This window comes from Pan paniscus, chromosome 20 (genome assembly GCF_029289425.2).
Source record: "Pan paniscus chromosome 20, NHGRI_mPanPan1-v2.0_pri, whole genome shotgun sequence".
In the NCBI taxonomy this organism is placed as follows: Eukaryota; Metazoa; Chordata; class Mammalia; order Primates; family Hominidae; genus Pan; species Pan paniscus.
The window spans coordinates 11842221-11859460 of record NC_073269.2 but is presented as its reverse complement, the minus strand read 5'-3'; the positions used below and the strand labels follow the sequence as shown (position 1 = coordinate 11859460).

General features: G+C 46.1%; 1 protein-coding gene across 2 annotated transcripts in view; it reads left to right on the top strand.

Annotated features, from left to right (window-relative positions):
• The window catches only part of INSR (insulin receptor), a 184803-nt gene that overhangs the window by 98278 nt on the left and 69285 nt on the right, over nucleotides 1-17240 (top strand). For both annotated transcript variants that reach the window (XM_034945359.3, XM_034945358.3), the window contains exon 3: nucleotides 12751-13072. In XM_034945359.3, coding sequence (XP_034801250.1) covers nucleotides 12751-13072 — 322 coding nt within the window. The remainder of the gene's footprint in view (nucleotides 1-12750; nucleotides 13073-17240) is intronic.

The following is a 17240-nucleotide window of genomic DNA, read 5'->3' as shown; positions in this document are numbered from 1 at the left end:
CAATCCTGGGGACACACACACACACACATACACTCCCACTCTGGAACCTGCCAATCACACACACACACACACTCCCACTCTGGAACCTGCCAAACACACACACACACTTCCACTCTGGAATCTGACACACACACACACACACACACCCAAACACACACACACACTCCCACTCTGGAACCTGACACACACCCACTCCCACTCTGGAACCTGCCAATCCTGGGGCTGCTCTAGCGAGGAGACCCCTGGGACCCCGCCTCCTTCCGGGCCTCTGCGTGCGCAGTATATCTCCTAAGAGATCCGCAGCATGGAGAGGGCCCGCCCCCGTGGACGGACTCACTCCCTCCCCTCACTCACTCACTCGCTTACTCACTCACTCACTCACTCTCTTTCCGAAGAGAAGAAGCCTGCGGCTCCCGAAGCGGGAAGGCCCTCTGGGACTCTGTTCCCTTTCTAGCCTCTATATGCGCCGTATGTCTCCAAAGAGCTGCGCAGTTCTATTCCAAAGGCGTCATCGCGTGTGGGGCGGTATTGTCAGGCAAGGAAAAGGGGCGCTTCCCCGCTTCAAGGACACGCGCTCCTGCGGTCGTCGCTGCCGACCACGAAGCTGTCAAAAGTTCACCTCCTTGGCTGCCCCCAACCCCTGCCCCTTTGCCATTAAATCATTTACTAGATTCCAACGAGAGGAATTTGGCTCCGGGGACTCGAACCTCTGAGGTCAGGGTCTGGGGCCAGTGTGGGAGAGAAAGGCCTTGAATGGAAACAAAATAAATTACTTTAAGGAGTTTATAAAACTCACACTTATAGGGAGAGCCGCGGGGCCCTGTGGTCAATGTACCAGCAGGCCCATGACGCAACTGTTCCGTTTGGAAATTTCTGGAAAGCAGTAATTTTTGGAATCATAAATTTTGAGTATTTTTTTTTTAACTTTGGAAAGGTTTTTAAACTTTTTTTTTTTTTTTAAGTTTTTTTAAACTTCGGAAAGTTTTAAGCTTTGGAAAGAATGTAACAAAATGTTATTAACATATGTGGAGCTATCGAATCATTTAATGGTGGTTTCTGTATTTTCTGTTTTGTTTTTTATCACATACCTTCTTAATTAAGAAAAACCCAAACTAATTTGAACTTTAAAAGGGAGGCAAACAAAAAAGTGTCAGAGTGACTGGATTTTTGTGCGCAAGTCATTTAACAATGCAGCGCTGCGTCTCCTATTTCTCTGGCTTTTAACCTTGCTTTGGACAAATTGGTCGCTTTTTGTTTTGATGTAGTTTCAAGCTTACGGAAAAATTGCAAGATTATATCTAGATCAGTCAATTGTTTACGTTTTATTCTACTTGTTTTATTACCTTTCTAATATATTTATGCACACACATTATATACATTTTTTTCCCCTGAACTATTTGAGAGTTAGTTGCAGGCATGATACATACTCCTTAATTCTTCAGTGGATATTTCCTAAGAACAAGAAAGTTCTCAGGCCAGGCGTGGTGGCTCATGCCTGTAATCCCAGCACTTTGGGAAGCTGAGGCGGGCGGATCACCTGAGGTCAGGAGTTCGAGACCAGCCTGACCAACTTGGAGAAGCCCCGTCTCTACTAAAAATACAAAATTAGCCAGGCGTGGTGGCACATGCCTGTAATCCCAGCTACTTGGGAGGCTGAGGCAGGAGGTTCGCTTGAACCCGGGAGGCAGAAGTTGCAGTGAGCCGAGATGGTGCCATTGCACTCCAGCCTGGGCAACAAGAGCGAAACTCCGTCTCAAAAAAAAAAAAAGAAAAGAAAAAAAGTTCTCTTACACAATGATGGTACTGGTGCCGTTGTCAAAATCAGGAAATTAACATTGATACAGTATTTTAATCCAATGTCTTCTATAATCTCATCTGTTGTCTCAATATTGCCCTACATAGATTTTTTTTCCTAGGCAAAGATTCCAATCTAGGATCACACTTTGCATTTAATGCTGCTGTCTCTTAAGTCCGCACAATTCCTCAGTTTTCTGTGTCTTTCCCAACATTGGCTTTTATTTATTTATTTATTTATTTTTAATTTTTTTTTTGAGGCGGAGTCTCACTCTGTCACCCAGGCTAGAGTGCAGTGGTGAGATCTTGGCTGACTGCAACCTCTGTCTCCTGGGTTCAAGTGATCCTCCTGCCTCAGCCCCCATGTAGCTGGGATTACAGGTGTGTGCCACCACACCCAGCTAATTTTTGTGTTTTTAGTAGAGAAAGGGTTTCACCATGTTGGCCAGGCTGGTCTCGAACTCCTGATCTCCAGTGATCTTCCTGCCTCAGCCTTCCAAAGTGCTGGGATTACACGTGTTAGCCACCACGCCTGGCCAACATTGGCAGTTTTGAAGAGCACAGGCCAGTTATTTTATCGAATGACCTCAAGCTAGGGTTAGTAATATATGGAAAGAAAGCTACACAAATATTTTGTCTTTTTCATTGCCTCATAATGGGAAGTACGTGTTGTTGCCTTGTCCCACTATTGTGGGCAATGTTACTTGAAGTATTTTTAACTAGAATTTTTAAGAAGAAATACATTTCCCATAAGGCTCAGTACCCAAGACATGCATATACCTGAATGAAAAGTTTCCCACAACAAGATTTACTCTTGCCATTTTCTAGAACTGTGGGATTTTTTCCTTTTCTTTTCCCCCTGCAGGAGGGGATGCTGCTGGGGGCTGAGGACAATGCTAAACCTGGATGTCTCGAGGACAGGGGATGGGGTTTCTGTGTCATCTATGTTCTGATGCTTTTTCATTTAATACGAGAACAGGTTTCCTATGATTTGGCACACTGGGACATTCGACACGTGTTTGTTGAATGAAAAAAAGAAAAAAGAGAAATGCTAACAATTTGTTGAATAGTCCATAAAAGAGCAAAGCTGGCCTGGTGCGGTGGCTCACACCTGTACCAGCACTTTAAGAGGCCAAGGCAGACGGAGGTCACGTGTTTGAGACCAGCCTGGCCAACATGGTGAAACCGCTTCTCCACTAAAAAAAAAAAAAAATCAGTTGGTGTGGTGGCGTGTGCCTGTAATCCCAGCTACTCAGGAGGCTGAGGCAGGAGAATCGCTTGAACCCAGGACATGGGGGTTACAGTGAGCCAAGATTGCACCACTGCACTCCAGCCTGGGTGACAGAAAAAGATTTTGTCTCAAAAAAAAAAAAAAAAAAAAAAAAAAAGCAAAGCTATTATTAAAACACACTCCACACTTCACCCCTGAGCCCCATATTGATTTTGTAATAAGGCAAAGATAATTTTTTTTTTCTTTTTTTGAGATGAAGTCTCATTCTGTCGTCCAGGCTGGAGTGCAGTGGCACGATCTTGGCTGACTGCAACGACTGCCTCCTGGGTTCAAGCAATTCTCCTGCCTCAGCCTCCCAAGTAGCTGGGATTACAGGTGTGCACCACCACGCCCAGCTAATTTTTGTATTTTTGAATAGAGACAGTGTTTCACCATGTTGGCCAGGCTGGTCTCGAACTCCTGACCTCAAGTGATCTTCCTGCCTCAGCCTCCCAAAGTGCTGGGATTACAGGCGTGAGCCACCATGCCCAGCCAACAAAGATGATTTTAAGAGAACCTTTGTAAAAGCTCTCACCGATGCCTGTCAGCTGTTTTATGCGGTCATTATTAGAATATTTGGGAGTAGAATCATGTAACTGATCAATAACATTGTTTACTGTCTAGCAGAGGCTTTTGAAAAATGTATTTCCTGGCTGGGCATTGTGGCTTACGCCTATAATCCAAGCAGTTTGGGAGCTCGGGGAGAGCGGATCTCTTGAGCCTAGGAGTTCGAGACCAGCCTGGGCAATATTGTGAGACCTCATCTCTACCAAATGTGTATATACATATACAAAAATTAGCCAAGCATGGTGGTGTATGCCTGTAGTCCCAGCTACTCAGGAGGCTGAGGTAGGAGGAGCACTTGAACCTGGGAGGCGGAGGTTACGGTGAACCAAGATCATGCCACTGCACTCCAGCCTGGGCGACAGAGTGAGACACTGTCTCTAAATAAATAAATGAAAGAAGAAGCTACTTGAAAAAAATATGTATTTCCAAATATATGTCAGTTTTGACAGGATAGTACACATACATAGTAAAAAATAAAAATAAAATAGGGCACTTTTTTGTGTCCCTTTCAGAGGGACATATGTCCCATGTGTCCTCCCCCCTCCTGCCCCTAGTTTTTTTGTTTGTTTTTTTATGAGATGGAGTCTCACTCTGTCGCCAGGCTGGAGTGCAGTAGCGTGATCTCAGCTCACTGCAACCTCCGCTCCCCAGGTTCAGGTGATTTTCCTGCCTCAGCCTCCCATGTAGCTGAGACTACAGGTGCGCGACACCATGCTCAGCTAATTTTTATATTTTTAGTGGAGACGGAGTCTCACCATGTTGGTCAGGATGGTTTGGCTCTCCTGACCTCGTGATCCGCTCACCTTAGCCTCCCAAAGTGCTGGGATTACAGGCATGAGCAGAAGAATCTCTTGAACCCGGGAGGCGGAGGTTGCAGTGAGCTGAGATCATGCCACTGCACTCCAGCCTGAGGGACAAGAGTGAGACTCCATCTGGGAAAAAAAAAAAGAAAGAAAAAAAAAGAAACACTGCATCAAATTGCACTTGCCTCTTGGTGCAAGATTCCTTCCTTTGCTTTGAACTGCCTCCCTGAAGCAAATTGGTGTTTCTGTGACTCCCTCTGTCTAGGGAAGGGGTCCTTTAGTGGGGACATTGTCTTTCTTGGGGAGGGTCCACCAGAGGACTCTGACACAGCGGTCTCCTTTCTCCTCCGTCAATTTAGTTAGATTTTAGTCCCTGATCTTCTCAGCAGTGTATAGTGAAAAAGCCACCGCAGCTGAAAGTTTCAGGAAGATGATAGTTGCTTCTGTGTGCTCACCCAGGAGCTTTTGGGAGGTTTAGGGAGAACTGGGGGAAAATTGGGACCAGCAGCTCAATGTGGCTTTGAAGGGGAGACCGCGGATGGACACAGAACTTGCATTTTTGGAGAGGGGAGGTCTGGGTAGATGTTCCCTACATACACAGCAGCACTTGTGTGCAGGTGTGAGGGAGTGACAGCTCCCGGACGGTTTGGCATTTTCCTGCAAGTCTGCCATCTTCTCTGGCAGACACAGCCTGGGCGGCTGACTGTCCCTACCCCAAACCAGAATTTGGGCAGGAACGGACACTTGGGCTCATTATGTGTCAATGAGGGGGATCAGGTCAGGGGCACAGGGAGAGGAAAGTCAACCCCGTCCTCCACTGGGGCTGTTTCTCATCTTGCATGACACGTGGCTTTCATAATGTCTTCACTTTGCGGTCTGTCTCACCAGAAGAAGCTGCTGTTTTGTGGCTAGTTCATTTGTGTCATGCCCTTTCCCCACCCTGGGCTGCTTGTGATTTTTCTTTTCTTTTCTTCTTTTCTTCCCTCCCTCCCTCCTTCCTTCCCTCCTTCTTTCTTTTCATCTCTCTCCTTCCTTCCTTCCCTCCTTCTTTCTGTCTTTCTCTTTCTTTTCTCTCTCTCTCCCTTCCTCCTTCCTTCCCTTCTTCTTTCACTCTCTCTTTCTTTTCTCTCTCTCTTCTTTTTAAAGATAGGGTCTTGCTTTATTGCCCAGGCTGGAGTGCAGTGGTGCAGTCACAGCTCACTGCAGCCTCAAACTCCTGGGCTGTAGCAATCCTCCCACCTCAGTCTCCCGAGTAGCTGGGACTATTGGTCTACTGGTGTGCACCATCACACCTGGCTAATTTTTTTATTTTTGTAGAGACAGGGGTCTGGCTATTTTGCCCAAGCTAGTCTTGAACTACTGGACTCAAGAGATCCTCCCGTGTTAGCCTCCCAAAGTGCCATTACATGCACAAGCCACTGTGCCTGGCAGGCTTGTGATTTTCATGTGGAGCTTTTCACATTCTGTCTAACAATCCGAGTTCAGAGGAACCAGTATGGGGAGCAAGAGTATGTGGAAACGTCCAGCACCAGTTTAGAGGACTCCCACTCAGCTAGGGGGTGCAGTGGCCACCCCGAGTGGCTTTTCTTTCTTTTCTTTCCCTCCTTCCCTCCCTCCCTCCCTCCTTTCTTTCTTTCTTTCTTTCTTTTTCTTTCTTTCTTTCTCTTTTATTTTCTTTCTTTTTGAGACAGAGTCTCACTCTCTCTTCCAGCAGTGGCACAATCTCGGCTCACTGCAACCCCCGCCTCCCGGGTTCAAGCAATTCTGCTGTCTCAGCCTCCCAAGTAGCTGGGATTACAGGCACCTGCCACCACGCCTGTATAATTTTTGTATTTTTAGCAGAGATGGGGTTTCACCATGTCGGCCAGGCTGGTCTCGAACTCCTGACCTCAGGTGATCCACCTGCCACGGCCTCCCAAAGTGCTGGGATTACAGGCGTGAGCCACCGTGCCCAGCCTCTATTTTTTTAAAATTGACAAATAATAATTGTATATGTTACATATTTATGGGGTACCATGTGATGTTTTGATATCTGTTTACATTGTAGAATTATTAAGTCATGCCAATTTAAAAGCTATCACCTCACATACTTATCATTGTTTTATGGTTAAAAATATCTACATTTTTGGCAGTTTTGAAATGTCCAGGGCACTATTACTTATTATAGCAACCATTGCGTCCAATACATAACTAAAGCTTATTTCTCCTAAGTGAAATTTTGTAGTTTGATCAACATCTCCCTACAGAGTTGGAAACACCTGGAATGGGCTTATAGTGTTCGAAGGATAGTCTTCAAAGAATTGGTTGGGCGCGGTGGCTCATGCCTGTAATCCCAGCACTTTGGGAGGCCAAGATGGGTGGATCCCGAGGTCAGGAGTTCAAGACCAGCCTGGCCAACGTGGTGAAACCCCATCTCTACTAAAAATACAAAAATTAGCTGGGCGTGATGACGGGCACCTGTAATCCCAGCTACTCAGGAGGCTGAGGCAGAGAATTGCTTGAACCCGGGAGGCGGAGGTTGCAGTGAGCTGAGTTCGCACCATTGTACTCCAGCCTGGACGACAGAGTGAGACTCTGTCTCAAAAAAAAAAAAAAAAACCACCAAAGAACACAGGTCAGCATGTTTATTTAACCCATTAGTGAGGGAACAGCAGGATTATAAAGCCAAAACATGTATAGTCACTGAAATAAGAAGGCAGTGTTAGCTGTGAGGCTGCTTAATGTCCCATAGGACAATGAAGCTGTAATCTTTGGGGATGATTTTTTTCGGCAAGGAGAGATAGGATCTCACTCTGTTACCCAGGCTGGTCTCGAATGCCTGGGCTTAAGCAATCCTCCCGCCTCAGCCTCCCAAAGTGCTGGGATTACAGGCATGAGCCTCCATGCCCAGCTGAGAGTATCTTTTCTCTGAGATGAAAATAATTTGTAGCATATCTGTCTGTAAGTTAACTCTAATTTCCTTGAGTCTAGTCCCTAATAGAAATAGTAAAATCGGGCAGGCGTAGTGGGTCATGCCTATAATCCCAGCACTTTGGGAGGCCAAGGTGGGCAGATCACTTGAGGTCAGGAGTTCAAGACCAGACTAGCCAACATGCTGAAACCCAGTCTCTACTAAAAATACAAAAATTATCCAGGCATGGTGGTGGGTGCCTGTAATCCCAGCTACTCAGGAGGCTGAGGCAGGAGAATTGCTTGAACCTGGGACACAGAGTTTACAGTGAGCGGAGATGGCACTGCTGTACTTCAGCCTGGACAACAGAGCAAGACTCGGTTTCAAAAAAAAAAAAAAAAGAAATAGTAAAATCAATTACAGGTACATTTAACTAGTGCAGGTTGATAAACTATCTGGCCCATCACTTGCTTTTATAAATAAAGTTTTATTGGACCTAGCCATGCCTCTTCATGTACATATGTCTGTGGCTGCTATCATGCCATCGTGGCAGAGTTGAGTAGTTTCAACCAACACCATATGTCCTGCAAAGCCTCAAGTATTTGCTTGTGGCCCTTTACAGAAAAAGTTGACCAACTCCTGTGCTGACAAATGAAATAGCTCAGATGGGCCTGTCAGCTAGGGCTCCAACACAGGATTGCAAAGTCTCGCAGCCTCTGGCCTTGTTTGCAATGGTTGGATAATTTTTCTTCCCATTGTCTAGGCCGGAAGGACTTATGTGTTTGAGAGGTTTGTGTTAGGCCATTGATGACGCCTCTTTTGAATGAAAGGGCTGACCCTCTGAAGTGGCTCCAGCCCAGGAAACAAGCCCCTTCCTCTTGTGTGTGTGTCCTTGCCAGAGTGCTGGAACTCCGTGGGTCCTGGATCATTGTTGTCTGCCTTGTATATTGCTTCCTTCAATTGAATTTCAGCCCTCAGGTTCCCAGAGACAGATCAGTGTTAATGATGTTGATAATTATGATAATTATAGATACCCTCTGTAGTTAATTTCTATCAAGCCTAAAAATGTCTCTATCAAAGAATCTGATGTGTTACTGACGTCATCCTGTTTATTTCTTGCAACAGCCTTAAGAAGGAAGGAAGGGACTCTTATTAACAATCCCCCCTCCCTTTTTTTTTTTTGAGATGGAGTCTCGCTCTGTCACCTAGGCTGAAGTTCAATGGCACAATCTTGACTCACTGCAAAGTCCTCTTGCGTTCAAGCGATTCTACTGCCTCAGCCTCCCGAGTAGTTGGGATTATAGGCAAGCACCACCACACCCGACTAATTTTTGTATTTTTAGTAGAGACGGGTTTCACCATGTTGATCAGGCTGGTCGTCTTGAACTTCTGACCTCAAGTGATCCACCCACCTCAGCCTCTCAAAGTGCTGGGATTACAAGCATCAGCCACTGTGCTTAGCCCTATTAGAACTTCCTAATTCTTGTTTTTTTTTTTTTTTTTTTTTTTTGGACAGAGTCTCACTCTGTCAACCAGCCTGGAGTGCAGTGGCATGATCTCAGCTCACTGCAACCTCCACCTCCCAGGTTCAAGTGATTCTCGTGCCTCAGCCTTCTGAGTAGCTGGGATTACAGGCGCCCACCACCACGCCCAGCTAATTTCTGTATTTTTAGTAGAGTCGGGGTTTTACCATGTTGGCCAGGCTGGTCTTGAACTCCCGACCTCAAATAATCCACCCACCTCAGCCTCCCAAAGTGCTGGGATTATAGGTGTGAGCCCCCGCGCCCAGCCCCAAGATAATTTTCAAGAGTGATCTATGCCGTAAGGAAAATATAATGAGATAATGTGTTAGCTTATGAATGGAGCAGGAAGGGTGACTTCTGCTGGGGAAGTCAGGGAAGATCTGTGTAAGGACCTGAAGGATGCAAAGGAGCAAGTCACAAGGGGACAAGGGACCAGGGTGCTCCACCCAGAACAGCTTGTGCAAGGTCCTAAGGTAGGGCTGAGCCTGGGTGTGTGTGGGTGGGAGGTGCAGAAAGGAGGCCAGCCTGGGAGAAGAATTTAGCAAGACTGGCAGCGATTAGACCCCCCAAGGCCTGTAGGGAGTTGGCTTTTATTCCGTATGCCTGAACTGTCTCGTGTGGGAGACGGTAGTCATCTGTGGCTAGTAAACATTGGAATTGTGTCAGGCACAGTGGCTCATACCTGTAATCTCAGCACTTTGGGAGGCTGAGGTGGGAGGATCGCTTGAGCCAGGAGTTCGAGACCAGCCTGGGCAACATAGCGAGACCCCATTTCTACAAAAAATTAAACACTTAGCTGGGCGTGGTGGCACGTGTCCATTATTCCAGCTACCCAAGAGGCCGAGGTGGGAGGATCACCTGAGCCCAGGAGATTGAGGCTGCAGTGAACTGTCACTGTGTCACTGTACCCCAGAGCCTAAGTGACAGAGCCAGACCCCATCACACACCCAAAAAAGAAATCGTTACACATTTTATCCCTGTGACAAAATATCACAAGTACCCCATAAATGTGTAAAATATTGTGTATCAATGTAAAACTTTTTAAAAATTTTAAACTGAAATTAAAATGAAATGCAGTTAAAAGTTTTGTTCCTTGGTAAAAATTGGAGCCCTGGTACACTGTTGGTGGGAATGTAAAATACTGCAGCTAGGCTGGGCACAGTGGCTCACACCTGTAATTCCAGTACTTTGGGGGGCTGGGGTGAGTGGATCACTTGAGGTCAGGAGTTCGAGACCAGCCTGGCCAACACGGTGAAACCCCATCTCTACTAAAAATACAAAAAAATTAGCGGGGCGTGGTGGTGGGCACCTGTAATCCCAGCTACTCGAGGCTGAGGCAGGAGAATTCCTTGAACCCAGGAGGTGGAGGTTGCAGTGAGCCGAGATCGAGTCACTGCACTCCAGCCTGAGTGACAGAGTGAGACTCCATCTCAAAATAAATTAAAAAAAAAAAAGAATAAATCCTATATTATTCCACTTATATGAGGTTCCTAGAGTCATCAGAGTCACAGAGACAGAAAGTAAAATGGGATGTCGGGCGCAGTGGCTCACGCCTGTAATCCCTGCACTTTGGGAGGCTGAGTGAGGCAGGAGGATCAGGAGGTTAGGAGTTCAAGACCAGCCTGGCCAACATGGTGAAACCCCATCTCTACTAAAAATACAAAAATTAGCTGGGCGTGGTGGTGGGCGTCTGTAATCCCAGCTACTCTGCAGGCTGAGGCAGGAGAATCACTTGAACCGGGGAGGCGGAGGTTACAGTGAGCTGAGATCGTGCCACTGCACCCCAGCCTGGGCAACAAAGCAAGACTCCGTCTCAAAAAATAAAAATAAAAAAAAAGAAAAGAAAAAGAAAGTAAAATGGGAGGTGCCAGGAGTTGGGGAGGAGGATGAATGTGACTGTTTCACGGGGGCAGAGTTTCAGTTTGGTTAAGATGAGAAAGTTCTGGAGATGGGTGGTGGTGATGGTTGCATAGCCACATAAAAGTATTTAATACCACTGAACTATACATTTAAACATGATTACAATGGTGAATTTTATGCTATGTGTATTTTACCACAATTAAAAAAAAATTGGATTTCCTAGTTGCACTAAGCACATTCAGAAGCCACAGGGGAGAAGTGGCTACTATGTTGGATGGCCCAGATAGAGAACATTTCCGTCATCGCAGAAAGTTCGACCAGATGGTGCTGTTCATATATGGATGTAGCTTCTGGGGCCACTTCTGTTCCCTGAGTTTGGCCGGTGGGATCCACTGTGCTGAGAATCACAGTCTGGGGATTTGGGGTGAAGAACACTCCCCAGCTTTCTTTCTTATTTTTTGTTTTGTTTCGTTTTTTGTTTTGAGACAGAGTCTCCTTCTGTCACCAAGGCTGGAGTGCAGTGGCATGATCTCAGCTCCCTGCAACCTCCCCTCCCAGATTCAAGCGATTCTCCTGCCTCAGCCTCCTGAGTAGCTGGGATTACAGACGCCCACCACCACACCCGGCTAATTGTTTGTATCATCAGTAGAGATGGGGTTTCATCATGTTGGCCAGGCTGGTCTGGAACTCCTGACCTCAGGTGATCCGCCCACCTTGGCCTCCCAAAGTGCTAGGATTACAGGCATGAGCCACCACAACCAGCCTTTTTTTTTTTCTTCCTTCCTTCCTTTTCTCTCTCTCTTTGTCTCTCTCTCTCTTTCTTTCTTTCTTTTTTTTTTTGACAGAATTTTGCACTTGTTGCCCAGGCTGGAGTATAGTGGCACGATCTTGGCTCACTGCAGCCTCCACCTCCCAGATTCAAGTGATTCTCGTGCCTCAGCCTCCTGAGCAGCTGGGATTACAGGCATGCACCAGCACACCTGGCTAATTTTTGTATTTTTAGTAGAGACAGGGTTTCACCATGTTGACCAGGCTGGTCTCAAACTCCTGACCTCAGGTGATCCACCCGCCTCGACCTCCCAAATTGCTAGGATTACAGGCATGAGCCACCACACCAAGCCACATTTGCATGTTTAAGTAACTAACATGTCTCCTCCATTAGACCTTGTGCTTCCAAAGGCAGGATCTGCAGCCACTTTTTCCCCATAGTGGCCACAGTATCTAGATTAGTGCAAGCAAATGTCTGTTGAAGCAACCAGTGGTTTGGGGGCAAGTTACTTAACCTCCCTGTACCTCAGTTTCCCCATTTGTAAAACAAAAAAATAAAGGAGCTAACAGTGTATCTACTTCACATGTGGGGTGCAGCAGCATGCTGGAGTTGGCTTGCTGGAGCCAATGGTGAAATTTTCAGGCAATTTGTGAGCCATTTGTTAAACATAGATATTCATAAAAATTACATAAACCTACAGTTAAACAAATTACATTAAAAACAAAAGTTTTTAAATTAACAAAGCTTTTTAAAAGTAACAAACACTCAAAACTCACCACCTCCTAATATCGTAGGATGTTTTCCTATTATTTGTGCTGTTGAGGTTATTTACTACTTTTGTGTCAATAGTAGATACATTTTGTGTGTACTTATAAATACTACTTAGAGGAATGCTACTGTGTATCTTTTGTCAGCTTATGTTTAGTAACTTCATGTTGGTAGCCTGAAATCCACCACTGGTAGGAATATTTACACCATGGAAATTGGCAAATGCTGTATAAATCTGGGCCTCCCTGGGCCCCTCCCTCAAGCAGCTGTTAAACATCTACAAGCACACCAATGGTTTGGAGGCTTAAACCAGTTAATAGATGTGTCTGACATGTGGGTAATGATGTAGACGTGCCGCTTTTATTGTTAGTATTTGGTTGGCTTTCACTGTCTGATCCAGAATTGCTGCATATGCAGACAGGAATTGGACAAAGCCATTTATTTATTTATTTATTTATTTATTTATTTATTTATTTATTTCCCTCTCTCTCTCTGTCTCTCTCCAGTTTGCCCGACCATCTGTAAGTCACACGGCTGCACCGCCGAAGGCCTCTGTTGCCACAGCGAGTGCCTGGGCAACTGTTCTCAGCCCGACGACCCCACCAAGTGCGTGGCCTGCCGCAACTTCTACCTGGACGGCAGGTGTGTGGAGACCTGCCCGCCCCCGTACTACCACTTCCAGGACTGGCGCTGTGTGAACTTCAGCTTCTGCCAGGACCTGCACCACAAATGCAAGAACTCGCGGAGGCAGGGCTGCCACCAGTACGTCATTCACAACAACAAGTGCATCCCTGAGTGTCCCTCCGGGTACACGATGAATTCCAGCAAGTGAGTTCTGGATGTGGGTCTGGGGGGCAGCCGAGAGGAGAAGGAACGTGGGGTTGGTTGTGACGATGCCGCTTGTTAAAACTGTGTGCAAACCCAGGGTTAATTGGCTATGAGTGAGGTCTCTGCTCTCAGATGCTACTTTTGCACCCTGTTTTGGTCCTGGGCTTGGGAGCGGGAGTTGACTACCTTTTTCTCTAAAGGACCAGATAGTATATACTTCTGGCATTGTGCCCACCATTCTTTTTCTTTTCTTTTTTTTTTTTTGAGATGGAGTCTTGCCGCAAGACTCCCAAGCTGGAGTGCAGTGGCACGAACCTGGCTCACTGCAATCTCTGCCTCCTGGGTTCAAGCGATTTTCCTGCCTCAGCCTCCCAAGCAGCTGGGACTGCAGGTGCCTGCCACCATGCCCGGCTAATTTTTGTATTTTTAATAGAGACAGGGTTTCGCCATGTTGGTCAGGCTGGTCTCAAACTCCCAACCTCAGGTGGTCCACCTGCCTTGGCCTCTCAAAGTGCTGTGATTGCAGGTGTGAGCCACCGCACCCAGTCTGGCATTGTGGACCTCAGTTCTAAGCTTTCTGTGGTTGGCTTCAGAACAAGAAAATATAATAAGGACAGAGTCCTTGGTTTTCCCTAAAATCCTCCACGTGGCCTGTCCTCACTGATGTAGCTTCATCATTGTCACATAAAGGATATACCAAGGTCTTTCGTGTCTTCCCTGACCTGTAGCCTGGTGGTGTGCCAAGATTAGCCCAGAACATACTGTCTCCAGGAGGAAGAGACTCGCTTCTGCATTATTCTCAGGGCTTTGCTGTTCTCTGAAGGACAGTATAATCAAACCATTTCCTGCCGTTTGGGTGAGAAATAGCAGGGTTTTCTCTCTTCGACAGTGAGTCAGATTTCCTACGCACATCGCAGACTTTCTGTTCGTACTGTGAGCTTCTTCCATGAGCTATTTTGGGGCCGTAACTGAGTTGCAAAAATCTGTTTCCTGGTTTTTGTATTGAGGTTTTATGTTTTGTTTTAAAACACACACACACACACACACACACACCACAAAACAACACAAAAACAAATCAGAAACAGACACACATCAAGAGGCCTTGAGCTGACCTGCTTACGTAAAGTATCTTCCTCTTCAGACTTGAGAATTAGCCAAGCGAGAGTGTTGGGGTGGGAAATTGTATTTCCCTGGGTGGAGAGGGCGGGAAGGAAAACAAGCTGTAATTTCAGTTCTTATGACTCTTTCTTTGAGTGTTTGTGAAACCTGCAAGTACAATATGTTTTGTTTTGCTCGTTGTTGATAAAAACCTACCAAAAAAACCTTTTGGCTTTATTGACCAAAAGGGTCTATAAATCACCTTTGCATACCAGACAGACTTTTGTTTTAGGTTTTTTTTTTTTTTTTTTTGGCCAGTGTATTCCCAAGATTGAGGAAATGACCATATTCCTTTTGATTCATTTCTTTCTTTTTAAAATCACAATTGAAATAAAAAAAAATGGGTTAATATCTTCTGGCAAGATGTTTGTTTAAAAGACATTGGCCTTAAATAAAAGGCATTTTTCCCTCACCTTAACTATGGCCTGAGAAATATAGCAACCTCCTTTGATTTTCTCACTGATGATGCAGGAGATGCTAAAACAGAAACCCTGAGAAATTGACTGCACATCCTTGGTATCTGGGACCTTTCCTGAACGGAAGAAAACAAAGGAGAGGGGGGTGCATTGTCACCGTATTTTATTGCGTAGGTTTAAAAAAATTAATATTTTTATTTCTGAAGCTTTTAATTAATTAATTTATTTATTTTGAGACAGAGCCTCACTCTGTCACCCAGGCTGGAGTGCAGTGGCATGATCTCAGCTCACTGCAACCTCTGCCTTCCAGGTTCAAGCCATTCTCCTGCCTCAGCCTCCCAAGTAGCTGGGATTACAGGTGTGAGGCAGCAAGCCTGGCCAATTTTTTTTTGTTTGTGCTTTTGTTTTTTTGAGATGGAGTTTCATTCTTGTTGCCCAGACTGAAGTGCAATGGTGCGATCTTGGCTCACCGCAACTCAGCCTCCCGGGTTCAAGTGATTCTCCTGCCTTAGCCTCTAAGTAGCTGGGATTACAGACATCTGTCACCATACCCAGCTAAATTTTTCTTGTATTTTTAGTAGAGACGGGGTTTCACCATGTTGGCCAGGCTGGTCTTGAACTCCTGACCTCAAGTGATCCACCCACCTCGGCCTCCCAAAGTGCTGGGATTACAGGCATGAGCCACCGCACCTGGCCTGAAGCTTTTCTTTTTATCTTATGAAAGACTTAATAGTACTGTGGCATTTTCTAATGTGGTTTGATATCAAATAGGGCCAGATGTTTTCTTCCATTCTGGTGGCTTATCTGGGAAGGAGTTCTTGATGTTTTCAGAGCAGAGTTCTGGGAACCCATGTTAAAAGGCCTTGGCCAGGCACAGTGGCTTATCCTGTAATCCCAGCACTTTGGGAGGCCGAAGTGGACGGATCATCTGAGGGCAGGAGTTCAAGATCAGCCTGGCCACCACGGTGAAACCCCGTCTTTACTAAAAATACAAAAACAAAAAAAAAATTAGCTGGGCATGGTGATGCATACCTGTTATCCCAGCTACTCGGGAGGCTGAGGCACGAGAATTGCTTGAACCCAGGAGGCAGAGGTTGCAGTGAGCTGAGATCACGCCATTGCACGTTAGCCCCCAGGCAAGTGTGACAAGAGTGAAACTGCATCTCCAAAAAAAAAAAAAGGTCTCACCATCTACTGTCGTTCCAAAGTACCTGCTGGGATGTAATAGCACAGTGCTGCTTCCTGAGATGAGAAGGACCAGATATTTGTGATGAATAAATTTTCAATGCGTATGGGGTATCCACTGGGAAGGGGAGAATTACCTAAAATCCTTGATTCTTCTTGGCCTCTCTCACTTCTTCCTATTAAGCTGAGGTCTCAAATTTGTCTACACCTCCATCTATTTCACCATCATGTCTGGTCTGACCCAGTCCCCTTGAACAATCTCTTTGCTCCTGCTTCCATTCTAGTGACACTGGTTAAAAGTGGCCACCTGGGCCAGGTGCAGTGGCTCACGCCTATAACCCCAGCACTTTGGGAGGCCGAGGTGGGTGGATCACCTGAGGTCAGGATTTCGAGACCAGCCTGACCAACATGGTGAAACCCCATCTCTACTAAAAATACAAAAATTAGCCAGGCGTGGGATTACAGTGGGCGCCTGTAATCCCAGCTACTCGGGAGGCTGAGACAGCAGAATTGCTTGAACCCGGGAGGTGGAGGTCGCAATGAGCCGAGAGTGTGCCACTGCACTGCAGTCTCGGCGACAGAGTGAGACTCTGTCTCAAAAGAAAAAATAAAAGTGGTCATCTGATCATATGCCATGTCCTTCCCTAAAACCCTCCAGTGGCTTCCCAAGACCAATGGACAGAATCCAAACTCCTCATCGGGAAGGCTCGGCCAGTTCTCATTCTCATTTCATTCCGGTGCCCCTTGGCCGTGGTGGCCATTACCGCAGGAGCTTTTCCTGCAACTTGCTACATCCGCTTTCCTCTGTGCCTTTGCATTAGCTGTTCCCTCTTCCTAAAATGCTTGTCCCTGCATTTGAGAATGATCCACTTTTTCTCCTGGTCACCTAGATGGCAGCTTAAAAGTTACCTCCTTGGCAAATCCTTCCCGTCTGAGTCAATCATCCGTGCACTCTCTGTCACATCATTTAGTTTTAACTCTTTGATTTGTCACTAGCTGATATTTTTATTGTCTTTTTTTTTTTTTTTTTTTGAGACAAGGTCTTGGTCTGTCACCCAGGCTAGAGTGCAGTGGCACCCACGTGGCTCACTGTGGTCGCAACCCCCTGGGCTCAAGAGATCCTCCTGCCACAGCCTCCTGAGTAGCTGGGACTATATAGGCACACACCACCACACCTGGCTAAAAAAAAATTCTGTAGTGTTGGGGGTCTTGCTATATTCCCCAGGCTCGTCTTGAACTCCTGGGTTTAAGTGATCCTCCCACCTTGGCTTCCCAAAGTGCTGAGATTACAGGGCCTGAGCCACTGTACCTAGCCTTTGTTGTCAATTTATTCACTCTCCCCAACCAGATGATAAGCTTTGTGAGTGTATCAGCTAGCTCTTGTTGCGTAACAAAACCACCTCAGTGCT